Source organism: Salmo salar, chromosome 09, assembly GCF_965601325.2.
Source record: "Salmo salar chromosome 09, fSalSal1, whole genome shotgun sequence".
NCBI lineage: Eukaryota > Metazoa > Chordata > Actinopteri > Salmoniformes > Salmonidae > Salmo > Salmo salar.
In genome coordinates this window covers 103,661,064-103,688,563 of record NC_138299.1, presented here as the reverse complement: position 1 = coordinate 103,688,563, position 27,500 = coordinate 103,661,064, and the positions used below count along the sequence as shown (strand labels likewise).

Sequence of the window (27,500 nt, the reverse complement as noted above, 5' to 3'; positions counted from 1 at the left end):
TCTCCTTAATGTCAATATGCCTTGTCCATTGCTGTTCTGGTTAGTGTTTATTGGCTTATTTCGCTGTAGAGCCTCTAGCCCTGCTCATTATACCTTATCCAACCTTTCAGTTACATCACCCACACATGCGATGGCATCACCTGGTTTCTAGAGACAATATCTCTTTCATCACTCAATGCCTAGGTTTACCTCCACTTGTTTTCACACCCTACCATACCTTTGTCTGTACATTATACCTTGAAGCTATTTTATCGCCCCCAGAAACCTGCTCCTTTTACTCTCTTTTCCGGACGTCTTAGACGATCAATTCTCATAGCCTTTAGCCGTACCCTTATCCTACTCCTCTGTTCCTCTGGTGATGTAGAGGTGAATCCAGGCCCTGCAGTGCCTAGCGCCACTCCTATTCCCCAGGCGCCCTCTTTTGATGACTTCCGTAACCGTAATAGCCTTGGTTTCATGCATGTTAACATTAGAAGCCTCCTCCCTAAGTTTTTTTTATTCACTGCTTTAGCACACTCTGCCAACCCGGATGTCCTAGCAGTGTCTGCTTAACCTGTTGGGTCTAGGGGGCAGCATTTGCACGTCTGGATAAAAAAAATGTACCCGATTTAATCTGGTTACTAATCCTACCCAGTAACTAGAATATGCATATACTTATTATATATGGATAGAAAACACTCTAAAGTTTCCAAAACTGTTTGAATGGTGTCTGTGAGTATAACAGAACTCATTTGGCAGGCAAAACCCTGAGACATTTTCTGACAGGAAGTGGATACCTGATGTGTTGTATTGAGTTTAAACCTATCCCATTGAAAAACACAGGGGTTTAGGAATATTTTGGCACTTCCTATTGCTTCCACTAGATGTCACCAGCCTTTACAAAGTGTTTTGAGTCTTCTGGAGGGAGATCTGACCGAACAAGAGCCATGGAACGGTGATGTCCCATTAGACACCTGGCGCGCTACTTCATGTTGGGTACCCTCGTTCCAATACGTTATAAAAGGCTATGCATTCGTCCACCTTGAATATTATTCATGTTCTGGTTAAAAAAGGCCCTAATGATTTATGCTATACAACGTTTGACATGTTTGAACGAACGGAAATATATTTTTTCCCCTCGTTCATGACGAGAAGTCCGGCTGGCTTACATCATGTGCTAACGAGACGGAGATTTTTGGACATAAATGATGAGCTTTTTTGAACAAAACTACATTCGTTATGGACCTGTGATACCTGGAAGTGACATCTGATGAAGAGAATCAAAGGTAATGGATTATTTACATAGTATTTTCGATTTTAGATCTCCCCAACATGACGTCTAGTCTGTATCGCAACGCGTATTTTTCTGGGCACAGTGCTCAGATTATTGCAAAGTGTGATTTCCCAGTAAGGTTATTTTTAAATCTGGCAAGTTGATTGCGTTCAAAAGATGTAAATCTATAATTCTTTAAATGACAATATAATATTTTACCAATGTTTTCTAATTTTAATTATTTAATTTGTGACGCTGACTTGACTGCCGGTTATTGGAGGGAAACGATTTCCTCAACATCAATGCCATAGTAAAACGCTGTTTTTGTATATAAATATGAACTTGATAGAACTAAAAATGCATGCATTGTCTAACATAATGTCCTAGGAGTGTCATCTGATGGAGATTGTAAAAGGTTAGTGTATCATTTTAGCTGGTTTTATGGTTTTGGTGACCCTGTCTTTGACTTGACAAAACATTACACACAACTCTTGTAAATGTACTGTCCTAACATACTCTAAATTTATGCTTTCGCCGTAAAACCTTTTTGAAATCGTAAAACGTGGTTAGATTAAGGAGATGTTTATCTTTCAAATGGTGTAACATAGTTGTATTTTTGAAAAATTTGAATTTTGACATTTATTTGGATTCAAATTTGCCGCTCTTGAAATGCACCTGCTGTTGATGGAGTGCACCACGGGTGGCACGCTAGCGTCCCACCTAGCCCCAAGAGGTTAACACCCCAGCCATCCTACAATCTAAGCTTGATGCCCTCAATCTCACACAAATTATCAATGAACCTACCAGTTACCACCCCAAAGCCGTAAACACGGGCTCCCTCATAGATATCATCCTAACCAACTTGCCCTCTAAATGCACCTCTGCTGTTTTCAACCAAGATCTCAGCGATCACTGCCTCATTGCCTGCATCCGTAATGGGTCAGCGGTCAAACGACCTCCACTCATCACTGTCAAATGCTCCCTGAAACACTTCAGCGAGCAGGCTTTCTAATTGACCTGGCCCGGGTATCCTGGAAGGATATTAACCTCATCCCGTCAGTAGAGGATGCCTGGTAATTATTTTTTAAATGCCTTCCTCACCATCTTAAATAAACATGCCCCTTTCAAGAAATTTAGAACCAGCAACAGATATAGCCCTTGGTTCTCTCCAGACCTGACTGCCCTTAACCAACACAAACATCCTGTGGCGTTCTGCATTAGCATCGAACAGCCCCCGTGATATGCAACTTTTCAAGGAAGTTAGAAACCAATATACACAGGCAGTTAGAAAAGCCAAGGCTAGCTTTTTCAAGCTGAAATTTGCTTCCTGCAACACTAACACCAAAAAGTTCTGGGACACTGTAAAGTCCTTGGCGAATAAGAGCAACTCATCCCAGCTGCCCACTTCACTGAGGCTAGGTAACACTGTCACCACCGATAAATCCACTATCATTGAGAATTTCAATAAGCATTTTTCTATGGCTGGCAATGCTTTCCACCTGGCTACCCCTACCCCGGTCAACAGCACTGCACCCCCCCCCCCCCCCCCTACAAATCAGCCGGGCTAGACAATCTGGACCCTTTCTTTCTAAAATGATCTGCTGAAATTGTTGCAACCCCTATTACTAGCCTGTTCAACCTCTCTTTCGTGTCGTCTGAGATTCCCAAAGATTGGAAAGCAGCTGCGGTCATCCCCCTCTTCAAAGGGGGGGGACACTCTTGACCCAAACTGCTATAGACCATATCTATCCTACCCTGCCTTTCTAAGGTCTTCGAAAGCCAAGTCAACAAACAGATTACCGACCATTTCGAATCCCACCGCACCTTCTCCGCTATGCAATCTGGTTTCAGAGCTGGTCATGGGTGCACCTCAGCCACACTCAAGGTCCTAAACGATATCTTAACCTCTTGGGGCTAGGTGGGACGCTAGCGTGCCACCCGTGCTGCACTCCATCAACAGCAGGTGCATTTCAAGAGCGGCAAATTTGAATCCAAATAAATGTCAAAATTCAAATTTTTCAAAAATACAACTATTTTACACCATTTGAAAGATAAACATCTCCTTAATCTAACCACGTTTTACGATTTCAAAAAGGTTTTACGGCGAAAGCATAAATTTAGAGTATGTTAGGACAGTACATTTACAAGAGTTGTGTGTAATGTTTTGTCAAGTCAAAGGCAGGGTCACCAAAACCATAAAACCAGCTAAAATGATGCACTAACCTTTTACAATCTCCATCAGATGACACTCCTAGGACATTATGTTAGACAATGCATGCATTTTTAGTTCTATCAAGTTCATATTTATATCCAAAAACAGCGTTTTACTATGGCATTGATGTTGAGGAAATCGTTTCCCTCCAATAACCGGCAGTCAAGTCAGCGTAACAAATTAAATAATTAAAATTAGAAAACATTGGTAAAATATTATATTGTCATTTAAAGAATTATAGATTTACATCTCTTGAACGCAATCAACTTGCCAGATTTAAAAATAACCTTACTGGGAAATCACACTTTGCAATAATCTGAGCACTGCGCCCAGAAAAATACGCGTTGCGATACAGACTAGACGTCATGTTGGGGAGATCTAAAATCGAAAATACTATGTAAATAATCCATTACCTTTGATTCTCTTCATCAGATGTCACTTCCAGGTATCACAGGTCCATAACGAATGTAGTTTTGTTAAAAAAAGCTCATCATTTATGTCCAAAAATCTCCGTCTCGTTAGCACATGATGTAAGCCAGCCGGACTTCTCGTCATGAACGAGGGGAAAAAATATATTTCCGTTCGTTCAAACATGTCAAACGTTGTATAGCATAAATCATTAGGGCCTTTTTTAACCAGAACATGAATAATATTCAAGGTGGACGAATGCATACTCTTTTATAACGTATTGGAACGAGGGTACCCAACATGAACTCGCGCGCCAGGTGTCTAATGGGACATCATCGTTCCATGGCTCTTGTTCGGTCAGATCTCCCTCCAGAAGACTCAAAACACTTTGTAAAGGCTGGTGACATCTAGTGGAAGCAATAGGAAGTGCCAAAATATTCCTAAACCCCTGTGTTTTTCAATGGGATAGGTTTAAAGTCAATACAACACATCAGGTATCCACTTCCTGTCAGAAAATGTCTCAGGGTTTTGCCTGCCAAATGAGTTCTGTTATACTCACAGACACCATTCAAACAGTTTTGGAAACTTTAGAGTGTTTTCTATCCATATATAATAAGTATATGCATATTCTAGTTACTGGGTAGGATTAGTAACCAGATTAAATCGGGTACATTTTTTTTACCCAGACGTGCAAATGCTGCCCCCTAGACCCAACAGGTTAACCGCCATCGATAAGAAACAATACTGTGCAGCCGTATTCATTGACCTGGCCAAGGCTTTCAACTCTGTCAATCACCGCATCCTCATCGGCAGACTCAATTGCCTTGGTTTCTCAAATGATTGCCTCGCCTGGTTCACCAACTACTTCTCTGATAGAGTTCAGTGTGTCAAATCGGCGGGCCTGTTGTCCGGGCCTCTGGCAGTCTCTATGGGGGTGTCACAGGGTTCAATTCTTGGGCCGACTCTTTTCTCTGTATACATCAATGATGCCGCTCTTGCTGCTGGTGAGTCTGATCCACCTCTACGCAGACGACACCATTCTGTATACTTCTGGCCCTTCTTTGGACACTGTGTTAACTACCCTCCAGACGAGCTTCAATGCCATACAACTCTCCTTCCGTGGCCTCCAACTGCTCTTAAATACAAGTAAAACTAAATGCATGCTCTTCAACCGATCGCTGCCTGCTCCTGCCCGCCTGTCCAGCATCACTACACTGGACGGTTCTGACTTAGAATATGTGGACAACTACAAATACCTAGGTGTCTGGTTAGACTGCAAACTCTCCTTCCAGACTCACATCAAACATCTCCAATCCAAAGTTAAATCTAGAATTGGCTTCCTATTTTGCTACAAAGCATCTTTCACTCATGCTGCCAAACATACCCTCGTAAAACTGACCATCCTACCGATCCTCAACTTCGGCGAAGTCATTTACAAAATAGCCTCCAATACCCTACTCAATAAATTGGATGCAGTCTATCACAGTGCCATCCGTTTTGTCACCAAAGCCCCATATACTACCCACCACTGCGACCTGTACGCTCTCATTGGCTGGCCCTCGCTTCATACTCGTCGCCAAACCCACTGGCTCCAGGTCATCTACAAGACCCTGCTAGGTAAAGTTCCCCCTTATCTCAGCTCGCTGGTCACCATAGCAGCACCCACCTGTAGCACGTGCTTCAGCAGGTATATCTCTCTGGTCACCCCCAAAGCCAATTCCTCCTTCGGCCGCCTCTCCTTCCAGTTCTCTGCTGCCAATGACTGGAACGAACTACAAAAATCTCTAAAACTGGAAACACTTATCTCCCTCACTAGCTTTAAGCACCAGCTGTCAGAGCAGCTCACAGATTATTGCACCTGTACATTGCCCATCTATAAATTAGCCCAAACTACTACCTCTTCCCCTACTGTATTTTTTATTTATTTATTTTGCTCCTTTGCACCCCATTATTTCTATTTCTACTTTGCACTTTCTTCCACTGCAAATTTACTTCGCCACCATGGCATTTTTGCCTTAACCGCCCTTATCTCACCTCATTTGCTCACATTGTATATGGACTTATTTTTTCTACTGTATTATTGACTGTTTTACTCCATGTGTAACTCTGTTGTATGTGTCATGCTGCTTTGCTTTATCTTTGCCAGGTCGCAATTGTAAATGAGAACTTGTTCTCAACTAGCCCAACTGGTTAAATAAAGGTGGAAAAAAAATATATAGGGCCCTGCTTTAGACTGGGACCGGTTCCCTATATAGGGCCCTGCTTTAGACTGGGACCGGTTCCCTATATAGGGCCCTGCTTTGGACTGGGACCGGTTCCCTATATTGGGCCCTGCTTTGGACTGGGACCGGTTCCCTATATTAGGCCCTGCTTTGGACTGGGACCGGTTCCCTATATAGGGCCCTGCTTTGGACTGGGACCGGTTCCCTATGTAGGGCCCTGCTTTGGACTGGGACCGGTTCCCTATATAGGGCCTTGCTTTGGACTGGGACCGGTTCCCTATATAGGGCCCTGCTTTGGACTGGGACCGGTTCCCTATATAGGGCCCTGCTTTAGACTGGAGCACTATGGCCCTGGTAAAGTAATGCATTATAAAGGGATTGAGAATAGGGTGGCATTTGGGACACAACTTTTGTCATCATCTTTACTGCAGTGTTTGTCTGTGTCATGCTGCCTCACCCAAGCCCCTGTACTCCTGTATCCACCAACGATAACAGCTACACACCAGCTAGTGCACTTAGTAGCATGTTCCAGACCCCTGCATCGTAACAGAACACGGACGCTGTACACACAGCACTGTCTGAAAGACCCTTTATCACAGTAACAAGCAGAACAACAAAAAATGGCCGACTAAAATGGGAAACTTAAACCTCCAGTCAAACTGAGGTACTTCCTTCTTTCCTCCTCCTTCTGTGTTTGTCATTGGTTTAAATAATCACTTCCAACCAATCGTTGTTTATCATGGTCGTCGTCGGAACTGAAGGCTGTCTCAAATGTCCCGTCCATTTGATGGGAGTTATTCAAGCAGCATGTAATCTTCCCAAATGGCAATTCCATATAGTGCACTACTTTTGACGAGTGCCCTATGGGATCTAGTTCACTATATAGGGAACAAGGGTGCCATTTTGAAGACGTTTTTTTTAGAAAGGTAGGAAAGTGCCAGGTTGGTTAAAATGATATCAATGATCTTTAGTTTTAGAAACAAAAAAAATCTGTTCTCTCTAGGGCTGACCCCATTTAGTTGACTGGTCGATTGTTGGGTCGATAGACTGTTGGTCGACCGAGAGATTCTTTAGTCAAGCAGTCGCAATTTTGACTTTTTTGCTGCACAAGCCAATTGGCTGATTCGTACCTGTCTCAGTCAGGTAGCCATGGGGATGGCATGGTACATCACTCTAAGAGGTGTCATACTGAAATAGTAAATGGTTGTATTATGCAACAACAAAAAAAAGTTGCAACACTAATAAATATCATTTTTTTTATAACGTGCTCTTTCTCCTGCGTTAGATACGGTCGCTCTCTGCGGTTCTGAAACATAATCTTCAGTGCGCCTTTTCTTTATATTGCTATGTGCATAATAACAAAGTTAACATGCGTATTGAGATTGATAACCCGAGGTGGAGGCAGCAGAGATGAGGAAACAGGCCTAATTGTCTTAGAAAATTGAGGAGAGCGCAAACCCCAACTTAATTAGGTCTATAATCAATAGCCTAACTGTTGAATGTGCCTGGCTTTATGAGTCATATATCTACAGAAATAAGACAGATCCTCAATCTGTTGCATGTTTGTTTAATAGTGAGCACCAAGCCTCATGTAACGGCATAATGTTGGATAAAGCAATTTCACTGTTTCGGCTGTTTTTTTTAGATCTTTGCAATGCTGTAATAAAGGCTTTACTTTCTGTTTTCGTTAGAACAGACTGCTATTACGTATAATTTATTTAGTGTTTACACTGTTCCAAACAGGCGCAAGAATATTGTAATCTGGGATAGGATTAAGTAATCCTTCTAACCCTCCCCCCCAAAAAAGATATAGATGTACTATTGTAAAGTGGTTGTTCCACTGGATATCATATGGTGAATGCACCAATTTGTAAGTCGCTCTGGATAAGAGCGTCTGCTAAATGACGTAAATGTAATGTAAATGTTATCTAACAGCACCTGTTTGTCACACAGTCTGCACACAGCTCTCACTCCTATACCCTCATTTTTCTTGATCTCCTTATTGTTGTTATTATGATCATCAAATGTCCCGTCTATTTGATGTCAATGTAAAAAGTCTGGTGGCCATTTTGATTAATAGTTCAGCAGTCTTATGGCTTGGGGGTAGAAGCTGTTAAGGAGCCTTTTGGTCCTACACTTGGCGCTCCGGTACAGCTTGCCGTGTGGTAGCAAAGAAAGATTTGACTTGGGTGACTGGAGTCTCTGACAATTTTATGGGCTTTCCTCTGACACCGTCTATTATATAGGTCCTGGATGGCAGGAAGCTTGGACCCAGTGATTTACTGGGCGGTATACACTACCCTCTGTAGCGACTTATGGTCAGATGCCGAGCAGTTGCCATACAGTTGCCATAGCATTCTCACATAGGTGCTCCTTTTTCACCCACGACAGGCGGTGATGCAACCGGTCAGGATGTTCTCGATGGTGCAGCTGTAGAACTTTGAGGATCTGGGGACCCATGCTAAATCTTTTCAGTCTCCTGAGGGGGAAAAGGTTTTGTTGTGCCCTCTTCATGACTGTCTTGATGTGTTTGGACCATGATAGTTCGTTGGTGATGTGGACACCAAGAAACTTAACTATCGATCTGCTCCACTACAGCTCCGTCGTTGTTAATGGGGGCCTGTTCAGCTCTCCTCCTCTAGTCCACAATCAGCTCCTTTGTCTTGCTCACATTGAGGGAGAGGTTGTTGTCCTGGCACCACACTGCCAGTTCTGACCTCTTTATAGGCTCTCACTGTTGTCGTTAGCAAACTTAAGGATGGTGTTGGTGTTGTTTTTGGCCATGCAGTTGTGGGTGAAAAGGGAGTACAGGAGGGGACTATGTACACACCCCTGAGGGGCTCCAGTGTTGAGGATCAGCATGGCAGACGTGTTGTTGCCTACCCTTACCACCTGGGGGCGGCCTGTCAGGAAGTCCAGGATCCAGTTGCAGAGGGAGGTGTTTAGTCTCAGGGTCCTTAGCTTAGTCATGAGTTTCGTGGGAACTATGGTGTTGAACGCTGAGCTGTAGTCAGTGAACAGCATTCTCACATAGGTGCTCCTTTTGTCCAGGTGGGAAAGGGCAGTGTGGAGTGTGATTGAGATCTGTGGATTTGTTTGGGCGGTATGCGAATCGGAGTGGGTCTAGGGTGTCCGGGATGATGCTGTTGCTGTGAGCCATGACCAGCCTTTCAAAGCACTTCGTGGCTACCGACGTGAGTGCTACGGGGCGGTAATCATTTAGGCCGTTAACCTTCGCTTCCTTGTGCACAGGGACTATGGTGGTCTTCTTTAAACATGTAGGTATTACAGACTCAGTCAGGGAGAGGTTGAAAATGTCAGTGAAGACACTTGCCAGTTGGTCCGCGCATGCTTTGAGTAAATGTCCTGGTAATCCATCTGGCCCCGCGGCTTTGCGAATGTTGACCTGTTTAAATGTCTTGTTCACATCGGCTCCCGAGAGCGTTATCACAGTCATCCAGAACAGCTGGTGCTAAAGCATTTTAGTTTAAATAACAAATGGCTATTTGAATAATTAGCCTAAAAAATAAATAAACACAAATTCAGAAATGCACTCAACTGATTTTAGTCTGCTATAATGAAGGCTTCATATATATTTTTTGAGTTAGAATAGAAATCTGGTACCGTTAGTGTTTACACTGTTGGAAATGTTCAGAAATAACATTGTAATCTACCTTCAACTGTTTGGCACACGTAATACTCACACAAGGTGTGCTCCTATACCCTCCCTTTATCTGTATCTCCAGTAGCTTCCACAATGAAGTCAAATGTCTTCCACACATCAGCCTTTCCCCCCTGATTAACCAGAGTTTCTTTTTCACGTCCTCTGCATTCGTTTTGCTGTCACGTGTTACTGTGTTCGGAGTTTGTTATAACCAATTTGTTTTTGATGTGATTTATGATGGGCTATAGGTCAGACAGCATGCATGCGATGCTTACATGTAAGGTTTGAGGGCATAATGTTTTTCCTAAACAAATTAGGGATTTCGGTTAGAACTTTTCAATCAGAAACAAGTAAGAAACGACATTATTAATATGATGATGCAGCTTCAGCAATCAACACTGTGCTGTGGTACAGCGAGACAACGTGCGCCAGTTACACAGGCACTTGCTGCCATTTTAAGTTTTTAAATGTGACCATCGGGCTCTTGTCATTTGTCTTCATTATTTAATCAAACCATGTGCTTAAAGCATCAGACAAGCTCAGTGCAAATGTAGTTGATTTTAATCAAACACATAGGGTGTGTCGATATATGGAAAAATAAATTTAAACATTTCAACCAAATGATTGGTCGAAGTAACAGGACGACTCTGTGTCGACCAAGATGTTTTTGCGGGGACAGACCTAGTTCTCTTATACAAACAACCTCTGTAATGTCACCTCCTTTTGTAGAAGATACAGGCAGAAACCAGGGTGCTGATTTATAATTTAAGTTGTCTAATAAAGGAATCACGGCGGGATCGTCCACATTTTAGGACATGTTTAGCCTGCAGGACACGGGAAAATAAAGATGTGATTGGATGATTCTGTTGGACTAGATCACCATGCCAAGATATGACTGGAGGGTTCTGTTGGCTAGATCACCATGCCGTGATATGATTGGAGGGTTCTGTTGGACTAGATCACCATGCCGTGATATGATTGGAGGATTCTGTTGGACTAGATCACCATGCCGTGATATGATTGGAGGGTTCTGTTGGACTAGATCACCATGCCATCTCTTGGTTGGGGTTGGCGACTGTACTGATGGTTTAAGAATCACTCAGACAGTTTGAAAAGGGACAATGGCATAATAAGCGTCACTTAATTAAAACCAGTTCTCATGGGTGCCGGGAAATCAGACCGAACAAATTAATTGTAACCATTTTTATTTAAAAATATATGTTTTAAGAAAAACGTTTTTTTCAGTTTTGCCACATCTTACCCACTTTACAGATATTAAATTGTACATCTTACAATACAGAAGGGGAAGGGAAGAGAAAAGCATTCATTTGACACAGAGGTTATCAGGGAGTGGGGGTAGGTGGAGTGGGGGTAGGGCTTCAGAGTATAACAAGATAACAACCAAAAAAACTAACTTGACAGAGCCAGATTGTGAAAATGGAGGCATATTTCTACAAATTGTGTGTTAATTTCAATAATTTTTAAAACAAGCTGTAATCTTTAATTGTGAGATGTCAATTGTTTGCCAACACTTTCCTTCCCTCCCCCCCAAAAATATACTACTATTCACTCTCTCCTGTCCCTCTTATCCATCCTTGGGCCGTTATTTAGAAATACGGTTTCTGTTTTTATCTGGGTGACGTTAAGACTGAAGTCAGCTGGGACTGGTTTCTTGGAACATGCAAGACGTTTTGGAAGGGACAACAATAAAACAGTTCTTACCCTTGATGGAAAAAATCTAATCAAAGTGAGTTTTTTTTCCAGAGACCTGAAAATGGGAATACATGACATGGCTTAGTTTGGAAAAAGTACAATGGAACAACAATTTGAGTAAGGACTTCAAAAACCTTTTGAGTTGTCTGACTGACTGAAACAGTCCGCTGCAATGTGGATGGATGTTTTCAACAACACCTGTTGCCTCCTGCTCAGCTCTGCTGGTAAGATCTAGTTCCTGCTCGGCTCTGCTGGTAAGCTCTAGTTCCTGCTCGGCTCTGCTGGTAAGCTCTAGTTCCTGCTCGGCTCTGCTGGTAAGCTCTAGTTCCTGCTCGGCTCTGCTGGTAAGCTCTAGTTCCTGCTCGGCTGCTGGTAAGCTCTAGTTCCTGCTCGGCTCTGCTGGTAAGCTCTAGTTCCTGCTCGGCTCTGCTGGTAAGCTCTAGTTCCTGCTCGGCTCTGCTGGTAAGCTCTAGTTCCGGCTCGGCTCTGCTGGTAAGCTCTAGTTCCTGCTCGGCTCTGCTGGTAAGCTCTAGTTCCTGCTCGGCTCTGCTGGTAAGCTCTAGTTCCGGCTCGGCTCTGCTGGTAAGCTCTAGTTCCGGCTCGGCTCTGCTGGTAAGCTCTAGTTCCGGCTCGGCTCTGCTGGTAAGATCTAGTTCCGGCTCGGCTCTGCTGGTAAGATCTAGTTCCTGCTCGGCTCTGCTGGTAAGCTCTAGTTCCTGCTCGGCTCTGCTGGTAAGCTCTAGTTCCTGCTCGGCTCTGCTGGTAAGCTCTAGTTCCGGCTCGGCTCTGCTGGTAAGATCTAGTTCCGGCTCGGCTCTGCCTGCGTCCCAAATGGCACCCTATTCCCTTAAGAAGTAAACATTGTCCAAAATAGTGAACTATTAAGGGTATATGGTACCACTCTCAACTAGATTTGTCTTGTAGAACACTGGAATAATGTTCATGATCTGATTTTAATTTAACCCAATAAGAACTTAAGCCTATTTTCTCCCGCTCTTTCCTGGTTGTTGTCAGCGTGTTTAGGACTCCTCGTGAGACCACGTCATTGTTGACAGTGTATAGGATTGTATCGCAAATGGCACACCTTACTTTATAGTCCACTACTTATGAAAAAGCCTTGGGTTAGCTTGGCTCCGTTAGCTTGGCTCCGTTTAGCTTGGCTCCGTTTAGCTTGGCTCCGTTTAGCTTGGCTCCGTTTAGCTTGGCGCCGTTTAGCTTGGCGCCGTTAGAAGATGGCCTGTTTCAACACAGTTGACACTTCATAGCGCCCTCTAGGAACCATCCTTCCTCGCCTCACCTCCCCAGTCACTTAAATCATGAATCTCTCAATCTATTCTGAAGCATTTCCAGTCTTTGTAGAAGGATGACTTAAAAATACTCCTGTCTTCTAATAGACGTTGGCCAAATATCTGAGCCTGTGCCAATTCCTAAATTGTTATATTTAACTTAAGCTCACACCCTCGCTTGCTTTCTTTTCATTGATTTTTTATTTTTTTATTTTGGGTTGATTTTTGTTTTTCTAGGAGGGGAGCAGTAATTGGTTTTGATGCCACATTGCCAAGGTGATCTTTACCTCTCCTCTTCCCATGTTGTCCCAGCCCCAAGGTGATGTTTACCTCTCCTCTTCCCATGTTGTCCCAGCCCCAAGGTGATGTTTACCTCTCCTCTTCCCATGTTGTCCCAGCCCCAAGGTGATGTTTACCTCTCCTCTTCCCATGTTGTCCCAGCCCCAAGGTGATGTTTACCTCTCCTCTTCCCATGTTGTCCCAGCCCCAAGGTGATGTCACTGTTTGTCCCAAATGACACATTCTCCTATATAGTGCACTATTTTTGACCACAACCCTTATGACACTGGTCTAAACTGGTGCACCATGTACTGGATAGCCCCCATAGAATAACTTGACCTGTCCTGTGGATCTTAGCCCCATAGAATATCTTGACCTGTCCTGTGGATCTTAGCCCCATAGAATATCTTGACCTGTCCCGTGGATCTTAGCCCCATAGAATAACTTGACCTGTCCCGTGGATCTTAGCCCCATAGAATATCTTGACCTGTCCTGTGGATCTTAGCCCCATAGAATATCTCGACCTGTCCTGTGGATCTTAGCCCCATAGAATAACTTGACCTGTCCTGTGGATCTTAGCCCCATAGAATATCTTGACCTGTCCTGTGGATCTTAGCCCCATAGAATATCTTGACCTGTCCTGTGGATCTTAGCCCCATAGAATATCTTGACCTGTCCTGTGGATCTTAGCCGCATAGAATAACATTAACCGCTTTGAAGGATTCCCTTAGATAAGCCGAGGCATAACCCCCCCCAAATATCCCTCCTCCCCAACTCTCTTCCTTCTCTCTCCCTCCTTGTGCCCTCTCTCTCCCTGCCCCCTACCTTGTAAACGGAGCACAAAAAGACCTGCAGATGGAGGGGGAGGGAGATGAGCTGCAGTGGCGGCTGCTTTAGTCTGATGCTAATGCACACCCTCTCTGTGCTGCATACCAATGTGTCCTAAACCTGCCTCCTCAGCCTCAGCCTCCTCGGCCTCAGCCGCGCTCCTCTCCCCTCTATTTGCTTATTACAGGAGCTACATTCGCTCTCATGGGAGATTCTCTACAGTTTAACATAAAGCCGTGCGGGGTAATTATCTAGTCAACCCCCCCCTCTTCTTTATGTCTGTTTTTCTTCCTCTTCTTTCTGTCTGTTTTTCCTCCCTCTCATCCTTTCTTTCCAAAGAAGGGAAATGTCAGCCTGGCCTGACAATCTCTCACGAGCAGGATTCGTGATATGGAGTTAAATGTCCTTGTTGGCTGTGTTGAGTGAAGGATGTTTCTACCAACTGTTTATTTTGAATGACCAACTGACTGGCAGCAGTAGCCATCTAATTCTCTGCTGGATCACTGGTGTGGGCGACAGAATATTAGATTATTTTTGCCTTTCCTTAATTGGTTCAATGTTGACGCTGTCCGAGCTGATTAGTCTGTGCCGCTGCGACGTAGGCTGGCTAGCTGGGAGTTCTAACACGACTGGGACTCCTCCTGAGACAAATGTCTTTTTTCAGGATGAGAGACACTGCAGAGCAGAAAAGGTTTTTCCATTGTTCATCATTACTCTCTGTCTGTACTAGCTAGATATCTGCTACTACCTCTCCAGAAACGTATTCTGTGTGTGGGGTGTGTGTTTGCCGCTGGCGTATATTGCATCAGTAAAACGTCAGTAGACCAAAGGTTCAGCTGCGGATATCGTTACTGTCTGCAGGTCGTCACACTGATCTCTTTTTAATGCCGTCGTGTGACCGATGATGGTGAATATTTACATGTAAAGTGTCTGATAAATCTCTACTACAAGGCCCATCTCAGGCTGTACACGGTTTGGCTAAACAGGTACTGCAGGCAAATTGGACATTAACCTTTCCACGGACAGTGCTAAGCTTTTAGCTTTTAATGGGAGGCAATGGCCTTTTATTGAATCAAATGAAATCCTGAAACAAGAAGGCTATCGTGGGTGTTCACTGACCAGAATAGAAAGGTTCTGTTTGGATCCAGAGAGCGACAGAGAGAGAGGAAATGCAAGTTTTTGAAATATAAATGTAATGTTTATCCGATTAGATTTTCTGTTGGAGATTTAATTCAGATTGTGACATAAATAAACATTTATTCAATATTCGTAGTAATTTACAAAAAAAAACTAAATGTGAATAAAAAAATGCTTTTCATTTAATAACCAAACCCCATTTAATCACTTCTGTACCAACAAGTGATTGTGATAGTAACATACTGTGGCTACCGAGCATCTTAAAACCTGTCTTTATAATCCACGTTCCTTTCCGCTACCGATTCCCCTTGATAATGATGATATAGACCACCATCTATCTGTATCTGTACCGTCTCTTAGTAAGAGGATCAGTCTACAGACGTTTTGGTAAAAAAATAAAAAATAAAAGACATTTTCTCCGTGCGGCGGAAAGTGACTAATAACAATGTGGTGATAAAATCTCTACTGTTTTCCTTTTTTAGACTGATTGCCCACAGCTTGATCTGAACGTTCATATAAAAATAAATGGTGACTATCTCTACTACATCCTCATCAGTCTCGTCACTGTCCGTTTCCACCAGTCATCAACTCTCCCACTCAATATACTAATCTCATTGATTTCTCAAAGCTAGCGAGTAGAAATTATGCTTTTTTTTTGTGTAAACTGGGGGGGGAAGCAAAACAATAAAACCCTGTATTTAGAATGGTAAACAGCCCATATTCTGCTGCAGGAGGAAAACATAGTTTACACTTCACACTCTTTGTAAGGCAGCTGTTGACACTTGCACTGCCCGTAGCCGTTGATGATAACCAGCGCTCCCTCCTCGTGGCTGGGTTCGTACTCATTATAGGGTACCTGTGTGGCCAGGTCCGCCATTTGCTGCCGCTGCTGGGTCCTCATCTGGCGGCGGTTCTGCATGGCCGAGCACTGGCGTATCCTGCGCATGGTAGGAGGGCAGCACTTCCGTGAGATGAACACAACGAAAATGATGAGGAAGAAGGTAAACAGAAGGACCATAGTTCCAATGATCACCCTCTGGGTTAGGACCGTGTTGTCCGTCTCCGAGAAGTCCTCCGTGACTCCCAGCTCTCCGCCCTCCACTGTCGTGGCGGAGGTTGCCAGGGCGGTTGCCAGGGCGGTGCGCGGCGTGGTGGTCGTTGTCATTATGGTTGTAAAGCGCCCAAAATCCACAAAGAAGTCCTGCGTGGGTGTCTGCTGCATTATTCCAAACAGCGAGCTGGTGACCTCCGCCGTTGTGCCTGTCGACACGTCCGTGGCCATCGACAATGTGTTTGTGGTCAAGACGACCGGTGGCGGCGCCGTAAAATTTGGACAAAGCTGGAATCCATAAACGGCATCAAGTATCTCCTCGCCCTGGGCGTACTCGGGGGTGTGACACAGGATGGAGTGTTCCCACCTCCCCTTGAAGGTGCTAAGCCAAGTGGCCAGGGAGCAGATCCCTTTGGTACACTCCCAAAGGTTGCTGGACAGCCCCACGGTACCTAGAGTCCGCCACATATCCATGACCAGAGGGTCCAGGCTGCCTAGCTTGTTGTTATCCAGTAGGAGGATCTTCAGGTTAGGCAGTGTCTCAAACACGTCCGGGGTCAGCACCCGGATCTCGTTCCCTGTGAGGTCCAGCTTCTCCAGCGTGGTCCAGGTCCACTCCATGTTGCAGGTCAGGTTGGAGATCTTGTTCCACTGCAGGTAAAGGAACTGCAGAGCCACTAGGCGGGGGAAGTGGGCCAGGTTGATCTTAGTCAGCTGGTTGTGTTCCAAGTGGAGTTCTCTGAGTTTAATGAGGCCAGCGAAGCCGTTCCGAGCCAGGCTCCTCAGCCGGTTGTTGGACAGACCCAGGTACTCAAGGCTGCGGCAGTCCCAGAAGGCCCGGACGGGGGTGGTGCGCAGCGAGTTGGAGCGCAGGTGGAGGATCTGCAGCTTGCGGAGTCCATGGAACAGCTCAGGCTCCAGCGCAGTCATCAGATTGAAGGACAGGTCCAGGATCTGTAGGTTGATGAGGTGGATGAAGGTTGTGTTTGGCAGCGTTGTAATCCGGTTGGAGCTCAGGTTGAGGTCTTTGAGTTTGTAGAGCCCCTGGAAGGCGTCATCCTGCACCGTGGTGATCTGGTTGTGATCCAGGTGGAGCCAGGTGAGCTGGGAGAAGCCATAGAACTGGTCCGGGCTCAGTTCAGCGATGCTGTTGTGGCGGAGGGATAACCCCAGGGCCCCCCTGTCAACGCTGTCCGGGGGCGCCTCCAGCCCCTGGGTGTCGCAGTAGAACTGCTGGTCCTCGCAGCGGCATTTCTGGGGGCAGGTTGTGCATGACGCAGGAGACAGCAGGCACAGCAGCATGCTGATCACACACAGGCACAATGCCGTTGGTGCAGGTCCCACCAATGGCCACCTTGAATGGAAACCTGGGGGGTTTAAAGATAAGAAAATCAACCAAGGGGAGGGAATGCTGATCTCTGCAGAACACTTTCTTACTGCTAATCTGTGGTGGTAAGTTAGAAAATAAAAATGATTCTCTCCCTCTTCCTACATGACCCCTCAGTATTCCAGAATTTCACATACTATCGATCACATATCATCACTGCTATGAACATCAGCGTTCTGAGTTTACTTTGACGACGAGCAAGGAAGGAAGGAAGGGAGGGAGGTTAAGGAAACAATCTTCTCAGAAACACACAACAGTTTGTCTCTGTTACATGTTCATGTATTTATACATGAAGGAGTGATGTGGAAGACTTCTCGCCCTCTATTCAGGTCATTTGTTTATGATCAGACAGAAGAATATCTGCAGATTGTTTTATTAATGATTTCTTTCCTCATTTCTCTGCTTCTAGAATCAATATGCCTTTTGATTCAATCATTTATTTAAAAAAAATTTAAATATCATTTTAGTTTACGCTCCGCATTCTTTAAGAATTGGCATGGAGATTTTTTTTTTTCTCTCCCCCCGCACTGTTATACAACATGTCAGTTGGTCGTATAATTTTATAAGAAATTAAGACTTGACTCCCCCCCCCCCCCCCGAATGAAAAGGGAAAGAAAGAAGAGGAGAATGACATTGAAAGTAAATAGAAAAGCACTATTAGCCCTTAGCCCCTCCTTTTCACTCTGTTTCCTATTCAGGTCCAGACTCTCTGGATAAAAGAGGATAACTTACCCATTCTTTTGTGCACGTCGGAGGCTGCATTCAACTGTCCTTTTCCACAGCGGACTCCCGAAGCAGCCAGATGGAGCACAAAGGAAGAAAAGACAAGCCCTTTTGAGTCACAAAAGGAACCGGGCTCTTCTCTTGCTGAAGTAATAAAGTGGCAGTGTTACTCTTGAGCCCTCCCAATTGAAACAAAATCACAAATCCCATGTCCCTGGTTGATGATGTTGTCAGTTCCTTGTCGTGCTCTTTCCCTCTGGCGTTTTTTTTTTAATCACACATTATCCAAAGGGCTTTATTTAAAAAAAAATTCTGTCTTTGTTTTTAGTTGATTTGCATCCAAAGCTCCCTGGCTCTAAACACTCTGTTTCCTCATTTTCCTTCCCGCTTCCTTCCACACTGCAATGATGTCAGCTCAATTGGTTAATTGAGTATCAAATAGTGCCCCTCTTGGCTGAGGGGGGGGGGTCCTCTACGTCCCCTAACCGTCCAGCCCCTAACTTGTTGATGGCAGGGAGACCCGGCAGGCAGAGAGCCGTTGGGTTGGTCGGTCCGTGGTGTGGTGACCTGCACAGCCTACTGCAGCGATCAGTATGTTGGAGGGAGCAACTCTCCTCCTCTGGGCGTCCCGAGCAGCCAGCTAACGACGCAGGCAGGCAGTGGCAGAGAGAAAAGACGACAAGAAAGCCAGGGATGTTATTCTGTGCTTTTGTTGCAGCCACTCACCACTACAGAGTGGTGGCAGCCTGGCGTCGAACATCAGTGCTGTTTCTCTCTCTCGTGCGCTCTTTCTCTCTCGTTTTCTCTACTGCTCTCTCGTTTTCTCTACTGCCTCCGTTTTCTCTACTGCTCTCTCTTTTCTCTCATTTTCTCTACTGCTCTCTTGCTCACTCGTTTGCTTTCTGCCTTGCACACTTGCGCACAGTGCTCACAAACCTCATTCCTCCTCTCCCTCTCCACATCTCTTTTTTTTCTTCTTCTTCCCCCGTTTCCGCTGACTCGTCACCATCAGAATATTGATATCGCCAACGTGTTGCGGCAGCTCCCTGTTGGAACCAACCAGGACTAAATCTGAACCTGCCTGTTGTCTGACCGTGTGTATATATATATTTGTGTGTGTGTATGTGTATATGCATATGCGCACACGGTAGACACAAACTAAATAGAATTATTAAACAAATGACCCTTTTTATGAATCCCTGGACTCCCGTAGTAGAGCTGGATGGAGGGGGGGAGGGTAGAGCAGTAGAAATATGCTGCAAAACCCCCTTGGTTGAACTGAGCAGGAGCTGGGTATGCTATAGTCTGATTGAAGGGAAGAGTGTGATACATCATTCACGTCTATCCAGAGGGCACTGCTTTCATTTAGAGTATCGGGCTTGCTGACGTATGAGCAAGCCGCTCTGTACTTCAATTAGAATGGTTTGGAACGGTGTAATAGACGGGGGGGGCAGAATTCCAACCACTTGTTAGTGGTTTGATTGGGGGGGGCTGGATAGCTGTCTCCATTTATGTTCTGACTCAGTTCAGCAACTTGGAAGGAGGTGGCCGCGTCCAGTGACGTGAGTTGTCTCTTCGTTCTCCCTCTTTCAACGCACGTCTTTCTCACTTCCTTTCCTAACCTTCCTCCTCTCTTTGTCTCTCTCCCTCTCTCCCTCTATCTCAATAGTAAGAGAGACTCCTCTTGCTCTCCATAATGTTTGATGTAATGGTGTGTTCACTGGACCAGCTCCAGACAATAGAAAAGCCAACTGTCGCTTCCCTCCTCCTTCCCCCACCTTTTCCTGTCTCCTCTTCTCTTATTGGGGGGGGGAGATGATTGAGCTGGTGTTCCCTTTCTCCTTCCTCCCCATCCCTTCTCCTCTCTGTGGGGGAGGGTCTCCTCTCCAGTGTTCTAGATGCCAACCTGTTAGCTCAGTGGTGATGACTGTGTGTGTGTGTGTGTGTGTGTGATACATCAACTTGATTTGTTGTGATAGTAGTAGGTGGGTCCCAGACAGAACACCCCAATCCCCCTCTATCCCTCATCCCCATATCCTACCAGCCACCCCACTCCCATCCCCCTCTGTCCCACCCCCATCTATCCTACCAGCCACCCCATCCCCCTCTATCCTACCAGTTACCTTAGCATTGTGTTAGCTAGCCTGTTAATATTAGCATATGATTTGGCTGTCTAGCCTGTTTGCTAACCTGTTAATTGTTAGCATAGCGTGTGAACATCTGCAGTGTTAGTGTATGCTGATGACAAGCAAGCCAACTCCAGTTCAGTGTATTTATTGAGTTCTATTAAAATCCTGCTCCTCTCCTGTAGCCTGTCACTGTCTAGTACTACCACCTTATCTTTTAATGAGGACTTGATCCCTCCCTCCCTCTGGATTAGTCCCAAATGGCACCCTATTCCCTACCTAGTGTACTACTTTTGACCGGAGGCCTATGGGCCCTATGTGGGGCATCTCTCTGCAGTCGGGCTGCATTTAGTTTTCCAAATTACACAACACGTTGCGGTATATATTTTCTCACGCCGTGGTAGAGCAGGACTGGTTTGTGACGTCAGCTAGCTTGGCGGTCTGCCGTCTTTCTCATCTGTCAACCAAGGTACACTCTACTGCATCCCAAATGGCAACCCTTGTTTACTGCACTACTACCCTATGGGCCTTGATCAAAAGAAGTGCACTTCAAAGGGAATAGGGTTCCATGGACCATAGGGTCTGGTTTAAAGTAGTGCACTTCAAAGGGAATAGGGTGCCATTTCTCCCTTTGACACTCATTCACAGAGTGAGAAAGAGGGAACGAGAGAGATTCCTTCAGTCTGTTGTAATGACGGCTATTACCAGGAGTTCGTCCGGTGCCGTGTTCGCTCATCCTGATCTGAACCTCTCACCACCCTTAGATGGAACAGAACAGGAAAATAACTTGAGCGTTCCCGCATAAGGTGATTGGTTCGGCCAATTAAAACCTACAAAAGATCTAGGCTTGGCGCAGGAATCAATATGAAGAGCTGCCATGATCATTAGGCTCCACACAGGACACTATTTCCCTTTAGTTAATATCCCTCCTCAGGGAGTCTTTCCTCAGGGAGTCTTTCCTCAGGGGAAACTCAACAAGCGGGAAAAAGAGATGGAGGGGAGAAATCTGTACTGTTCTCTCTATCTCTATGATATCTGTATCTATGGTCCATCTCATTCATATCACTGTCTTGTACAGGCCTGTGATTCATTCCTCATTGACTTTCAGCCACCTCTTTCCTTTTCTCTCTCCCTCTCTGTGTAAATAGTCATTACCAGTCAGTTGGCCTCTCTAACCTTCTCTCTTTCTCTCCAGGCTGGCAAGAAGGACAGGAGTGATGCTCTGAACACCGCCATCGACAGGATGACCAAGAAGACTAGGGACCTTCGCAAACAGGTTGGTACAACTTCCTTTTTCTTCTCCAGAGACCTTGGCTGGCAGGTTGATTTATTTTTTTTTCCTCCCCCTCTCCTCTTCCGTTCTTCTCTTCCTCCCTCCTTGTTTGTTCCCTTTATCCTCACATGAATTCTCCAGAGACGTCCACAGACAGGTTGGTGCAACTCCCCCTCTCTTCCTTTCCTCACTTTCATCCTTCCTTCCCTTGTTCTCGTCCTCTCTCCGTCCTCCCAGTCCTTCTCCAGAGACCTTCAGAGACAGGTTGGTTTTACAAAATGTTTAGTTTCTCTACCAGAGGCTTTCTGTTCAAGTACATCTAATATAACTGTCCAGCTGTCTTACTCCTCTTTCTCGCTCTGACTCTCCTCCTGTGTAGCTGCGTAAGGCGGTCATGGATCATGTTTCTGACTCGTTCCTGGAGACCAACGTTCCTCTGCTGGTTTTGATCGAAGCAGCAAAGAACGGGAACGAGAAGGAGGTGAAGGAATACGCCCAGGTGTTCCGCGAGCACGCCAACAAGCTCAGTGAGGTACGTTACCTGAAGTTACACAAACATCTTGAAGTTTTCTTCAAATACTGGAGTTGATGTGTCTTTTAGAAAATGTCAGGTGTTGAAGTTAGGGATGGACTGAAGGATGGGGACGTCCCCGGGGACATTAATACACTGAACTAAAATATAAACACAACATGCAACAACTTCAAAGATTTTACTGAGTTACAGTTCAAATAAGTAAATAAGTCAAATTAAATGACTTAATTATGCCCCATTCTATGGATTTCACATGACTGGGAATACAGATATGCATCTGTTGGTCACAGATACATTAAAGTTAGGGACCTGGATCAGAAAACCAGTCAGTATCTGGTGTGACCACCATTTGCCTCATGCAGTGTGACACGTCTCCTTCGCACAGAGTTGATCGGGATGTTGATTGTGAAGTGTTGTCCCACTCTTCAGTGGCTGTGAAGTTTCTGGGTGTTGGCGGGAACTGGAGCATGCTGTCATACACGTCTATCCAGAGCATCCCAAAGTGACATGTCTGAGTGTGCAGGCCATGGAAGAACAGGGACGTTTTCATCTTCCAGGAATTGTGTACAGATCCTTGAGATATGGGGCCGTGCATTATCATGCTGAAACATGAGGGAATGGCGGCAGATGAATGGCACAACAATGAGCTTCAGCATCTCGTTACGGTATCTCTGTGCATTCGGGAGAGGCGAAGGTCGAGATCCATGCGTCCTCCGAAACACGACCCCGCCAAGCTGCACTGCTTCTTGACACACAGCCCTCTTAACCCGGAAGCCAGCCGCACCAATGTGTCGGAGGGAACACCGTACAGCTGGCGACCGAAGTCAGCGTGCATGCGCCGGCCCACCACAAGGTGTCGCTAGAGTGCGATGGGACAAGGACAACTCAGCCGGCCAAATTCTACCCCAACCCGGACGACGCTGGGCCAGTTGTGCGCAGCCTCATGGGTCTCCAGGTCGCGGCCGGCTGTGACACAGCGCGGGATTGACCCCGGGTCTGTAGTGACGCCTCTAGTGCCTTAGACCGCTGCACCACTTGGGAGGTCTAGATTGTCCTTTTGTCCGCAGCACAAGGTGCACCTGTGTTATGATCATGCTGTTTAATCAGATTCTTGATATGCCACATCTGTCAGGTGGATGGATTATCTTGGCAAGGGAGAAATACTAACAGGAATTTGAGAGAATTTGAGAGAAATGCATGTGCATATGGAAAATGTATCATTTTATTTCAGCTCATGAAACATGGAACCAACACTTTACATGTTGCGTTTATATTGTTGTTCATTATAAATGCTAACCCCAAATAGAAAACCCTAGAGCTTGGCTATGGGGTTATCTGGTTCCTCCGTTTTCTAGGCCCCTATCTGGTTCCTCCGTTTTCTAGGCCCCTATCTGGTTCCTCCGTGTTCTAGGCCCCTATCTGGTTCCTCCGTGTTCTAGGCCCCTATCTGGTTCCTCCGTGTTCTAGGCCCCTATCTGGTTCCTCCGTGTTCTAGCCTGCTATGCCCCAGGTAGAAGGAACTAGGATCAGCTTGCCTTCCAAATCCCAACCTTAATCCTTTTTGGGAATTAACACATCTTAATTCACGTTCTAGCTGCATGATTCATCTTGGAACTGCTTCATTTGGTGTGTTTTACACTGACTATACAAAACATTATGAACACCTGGTCTTTCCATGACATACACTGACCAGCTAAATCCAGGTGAAAACTATGTTCCGTTATTGATGTTACTTGTTAAATCCACTTCAATCAGGAGACGGGTTAAAGAATAATTTTTAAGCCTGGAGAAAATTGAGACATGGATTGTGTTTGTGTGCCATTCGGTGGGTGAATGGGCAAGACAAAAGATTGAAGTGCCTTTTGAACAGGGTATGGTAGTAGGTGCCAGGCGCACCCGTTTGTGTGAAGAACTGCAACAAGGCTTGGTTTTTCACACTTAACAATTTCCCGTATCAAGAATTGTCCACCACCCAAAGGACATCGAGCCAACTTCACACAACAGTGGGAAGCATTGGAGTCAATATTGGCCAGCATCCCTGTGGCTTTGAGACTGTTTTGAGGACAAAAGGGAGGTGCAATTCAATATTAGGAAGGTGTTCCTAATGTTTTCTATACTCGGTGTATGTTGGGAACAGAACTATAGGCCAGTAGCTAGCACCCAGTCTAAACAAATCCCCTGTGCTATTGTGCTGCTGGGTTGTAGCGCTGGGTTGTAGCGCTGTGTAAAGCTGCAGTGTGTGGTGTAATTCATTCAAAAAGGTATTTGCCATGGAATAGCCTACACACACACACACTGGCCTTTGCAGACTGCTTGTTGGATTCAGTCTTTTACGATTATTAAATGTCACACTGTGTGATGTTACAAAATTAAAATCTTGATCAACCTGGCCAGATCACATTCTGCGAATCGCTTGAGGCTACATCAACTGACGGAGGCTACGTCGACTGCAGCGGTGGATCTGAGCATGTGCCAGCACCAGCAGTTCATACGTCACACTCTGCTCATGTGTGATTTGAAGTGAGGCCGCAAAAAACTGGAAGTATGCATTTTAGTATGCATTGTTTTCTCATACAAACTTTGTCCGAACTCTGAATCAAATATGCTCGCCCCAAAAATAACACGGTCGCTGTTGTAGAAAGTTTTTATTTTGATTTGGTGATTTTTTTTTCTTCTGCGTTTTTCAGGTAGCTTGATTTTCAGATGTCTCTATGAAAAGAAGATCATTAGGGAAGTTGTTGTTCTTGCACAGCATGTAAACATTTAAAATCAAATCAAACTATTATAGTAATCTGACTTCACAGATAATTCTATTATTGTGTGCATATTCAGTGCCGTCCGCGTTCCTATTGGTCAGTCACCGGGATGGGCTCATAACACCAGCTACACTACACGATAAAGGCTCAACGTTTCGGACACTGCTAGAACTTTGCCGGAGTCTACAACCAAACACAGAGGTATTTCATCGGCAGACATGGACTCTGTCACAGAGAAAAACCTGTCTGGGACGGGGAAAAACCGTGGCATCAGGACGGCTAAAATCATACAGTCTGCAAAGGCCTTTATGTCAACAGACTTGAGCTTTCTGGAAGCGGCTGCAGCATCAATCTGATGTTGTTGTCCCATATGGTACCCTATTCCCTATTTAGTGCCCTACTTTTGACCTGGTCCCGTAGGACTAGTGCACTATATTGACAATAGGTTGCCATTTGGGCCTCAGGCATAGCGTTGTGAATTGAGCCGTCAGACGACAAAGACAAACACTTTGTCTTATCAGTATGGCTGGTCACAGCTGTGGAGCCCACTTTAAGCCTCACCTGCTTTCCCCAGCCTCCCCCTGCCTGACAAGGTTAAGTGGTGCCTCAGGGGACAGGGATTCATTGTCTCAACAGTTTGATCTCCATCTACCTACAACTTATTGACAGACTGAGACCGGCACAGGAACAAAATTACCTCTTCCCCCGCTGTCCACCAACCGGTGGGTTGTGTTCTGAGTGCCACAGCAGACGGATACATTTCTTTTTAAAGCGGGCCTTTTTGCATCGCGCTCTTTCTTGAACGCTCCCCCATCCCTCTTTCTCGCACTCACTCATTAGTTCTCTCTCATGCTCGTCGTGCTCACTCTCTCTCAATTCAAATTTTAAGGATGTTTTTTTGGCATTGGTAACATGCTTGCTTTGGCAAGATAAACATACATTGAAACAAAATAAAGTAAACAAACCAACAAATGTACATTGCAGTCAAAGGTTTCAAAAGTATAGACATTTCAAATGTTATCATCGATGTACAGTTTTTTTTATTGGCTCATCCACCACCTGGATGACACAAACCATTTTTTACAGCTTTTTCTTTTGTTACATTCTGCATACGTGTTTTGTTTACAGTAGTTACATAGCAAAAATAAAGTAATTTTCATAAATACAAAAGTATGTGGACACCTATTCAAATGAGTGGATTCTGATATTTCAGCCACACCTGTTGCTGACCATTTTATTAAATCGATGCACACAGCCATGTAATCTCCATAGACAAACATTGACAATAGAATGGCCTTACTGAAGAACTGAAACTTTCAACGTGGTTCCATCATAGGATGCCACTTTTCCAACAAGTCAGTTCATCAAATTTGTGCCCTGCTAGAGCTGCCCCGGTCAACTGTTAGTGCTGTTATCGTGAAGTGGAAACGTCTGTCCTCTGTTGCAACACTCACTACAGAGTTCCAATCTGCCTCCGGAAGCAACGTCAGCACAAGAACTGTTCGTCGGGAGATTCATGAAATGGGTTTCCATGGCCGAGCAGCGGCACACAAGCCTAAGATCACAATGCCAAGTGTCGGCTGGAGTGGTGTAAAGCTCGCCGCCATTGGACTCTGGCGCAGTGGAAATGTGTTCTCTGGAGTGATAAACTATCTGGTAGCCCAACGGACGAATCTGGGTTTGGCGGATGTCATCAGAACGCTACCTGCCCGAATGCATAGTGCCAACTGTAAAGTTTGGTGGAGAAGGAATAATGGTCTGGGGCTGTTTTCACGGTTCTGGCCCCTTAGTTCCAGTGAAGGGAAATCTTAACGCTACAGCATATAATGACATTGTAGATGATTCTGTGCTTCCAACTTTGTGGCAACAGTTTGGGGAAGGCCCTTTCCTGTTTCAGCATGACAAAGCCCCCGTGCACAAAGCGAGGTCCATACAGAAATGGTTTGTCGAGATGGGTGTAGAAGAACATGAGTGCCATGCACAGAGCCCTGACCTCAACCCCATCTAACACCTTAAGGATGAATTGGAACGCTGACAGCGGGCCAGGCCTAATCGTCCAACCTCACTAATGCTCTTGTGGCTGAATGGAAGTCCCCACAGCAATGTTCCAACGTCTAGTGGAAAGCCTTCTCAGAAGAGTGGAGGCTGTTATAGCAGCAAAGGGGGGACCAACTCCATAATAATGCCTATGATTTTGGAATAAGATGTTGGACGAGCAGGTGTCCACATACTTTTGGTCATGTTACTCTCAGTTACTCTCTGTCCATCCCACCCATCTCTGTAAACCCCACCCCTCAGCTACTCTGTCCATCCCACCCATCTCTTTAAACCCCACCCCTCAGCTACTCTGTCCATCCCACCCATCTCTGTAAACCCCACCCCTCAGCTACTCTGTCCATCCCACCCATCTCTGTAAACCCCACCCCTCAGCTACTCTCAGTCCATCCCACCCATCTCTGTAAACCCCACCCCTCAGCTACTCTCAGTCCATCCCACCTATCTCTGTAAACCCCACCCCTCAGCTACTCTCAGTCCATCCCACCTATCTCTGTAAACTGTCCTTTATGTTCCACATAAATTCTGAACCTGTCTAATCACATCGTATCTACAGATTGTAAGTTAATGGTAAGTAGTAGTATTTTGTTGATTTA

General features: G+C 45.3%; 2 protein-coding genes across 2 annotated transcripts in view; one reads left to right on the top strand and one right to left on the bottom strand.

The window, feature by feature from the left end:
- Window positions 1–27,500, top strand: part of LOC106612315 (catenin alpha-1) — a 249,100-nt gene that overhangs the window by 133,558 nt on the left and 88,042 nt on the right. The window contains 3 exon segments of the mRNA XM_082955523.1: window positions 21,484–21,564; window positions 21,941–22,093; window positions 23,561–23,603. Coding sequence (XP_082811649.1) covers window positions 21,484–21,564; window positions 21,941–22,093; window positions 23,561–23,603 — 277 coding nt within the window.
- LOC106612313 (uncharacterized) lies at window positions 15,072–19,140 on the bottom strand. The gene is made up of 2 exons (XM_014213359.3): window positions 18,172–19,140; window positions 15,072–17,419 (listed from the first exon to the last, which is right to left on the bottom strand). Exons 1-2 carry the CDS (start codon window positions 18,173–18,175, stop codon window positions 15,747–15,749), a joined length of 1,677 nt encoding a protein of 558 aa, XP_014068834.3. The 5' UTR covers window positions 18,176–19,140; the 3' UTR covers window positions 15,072–15,746.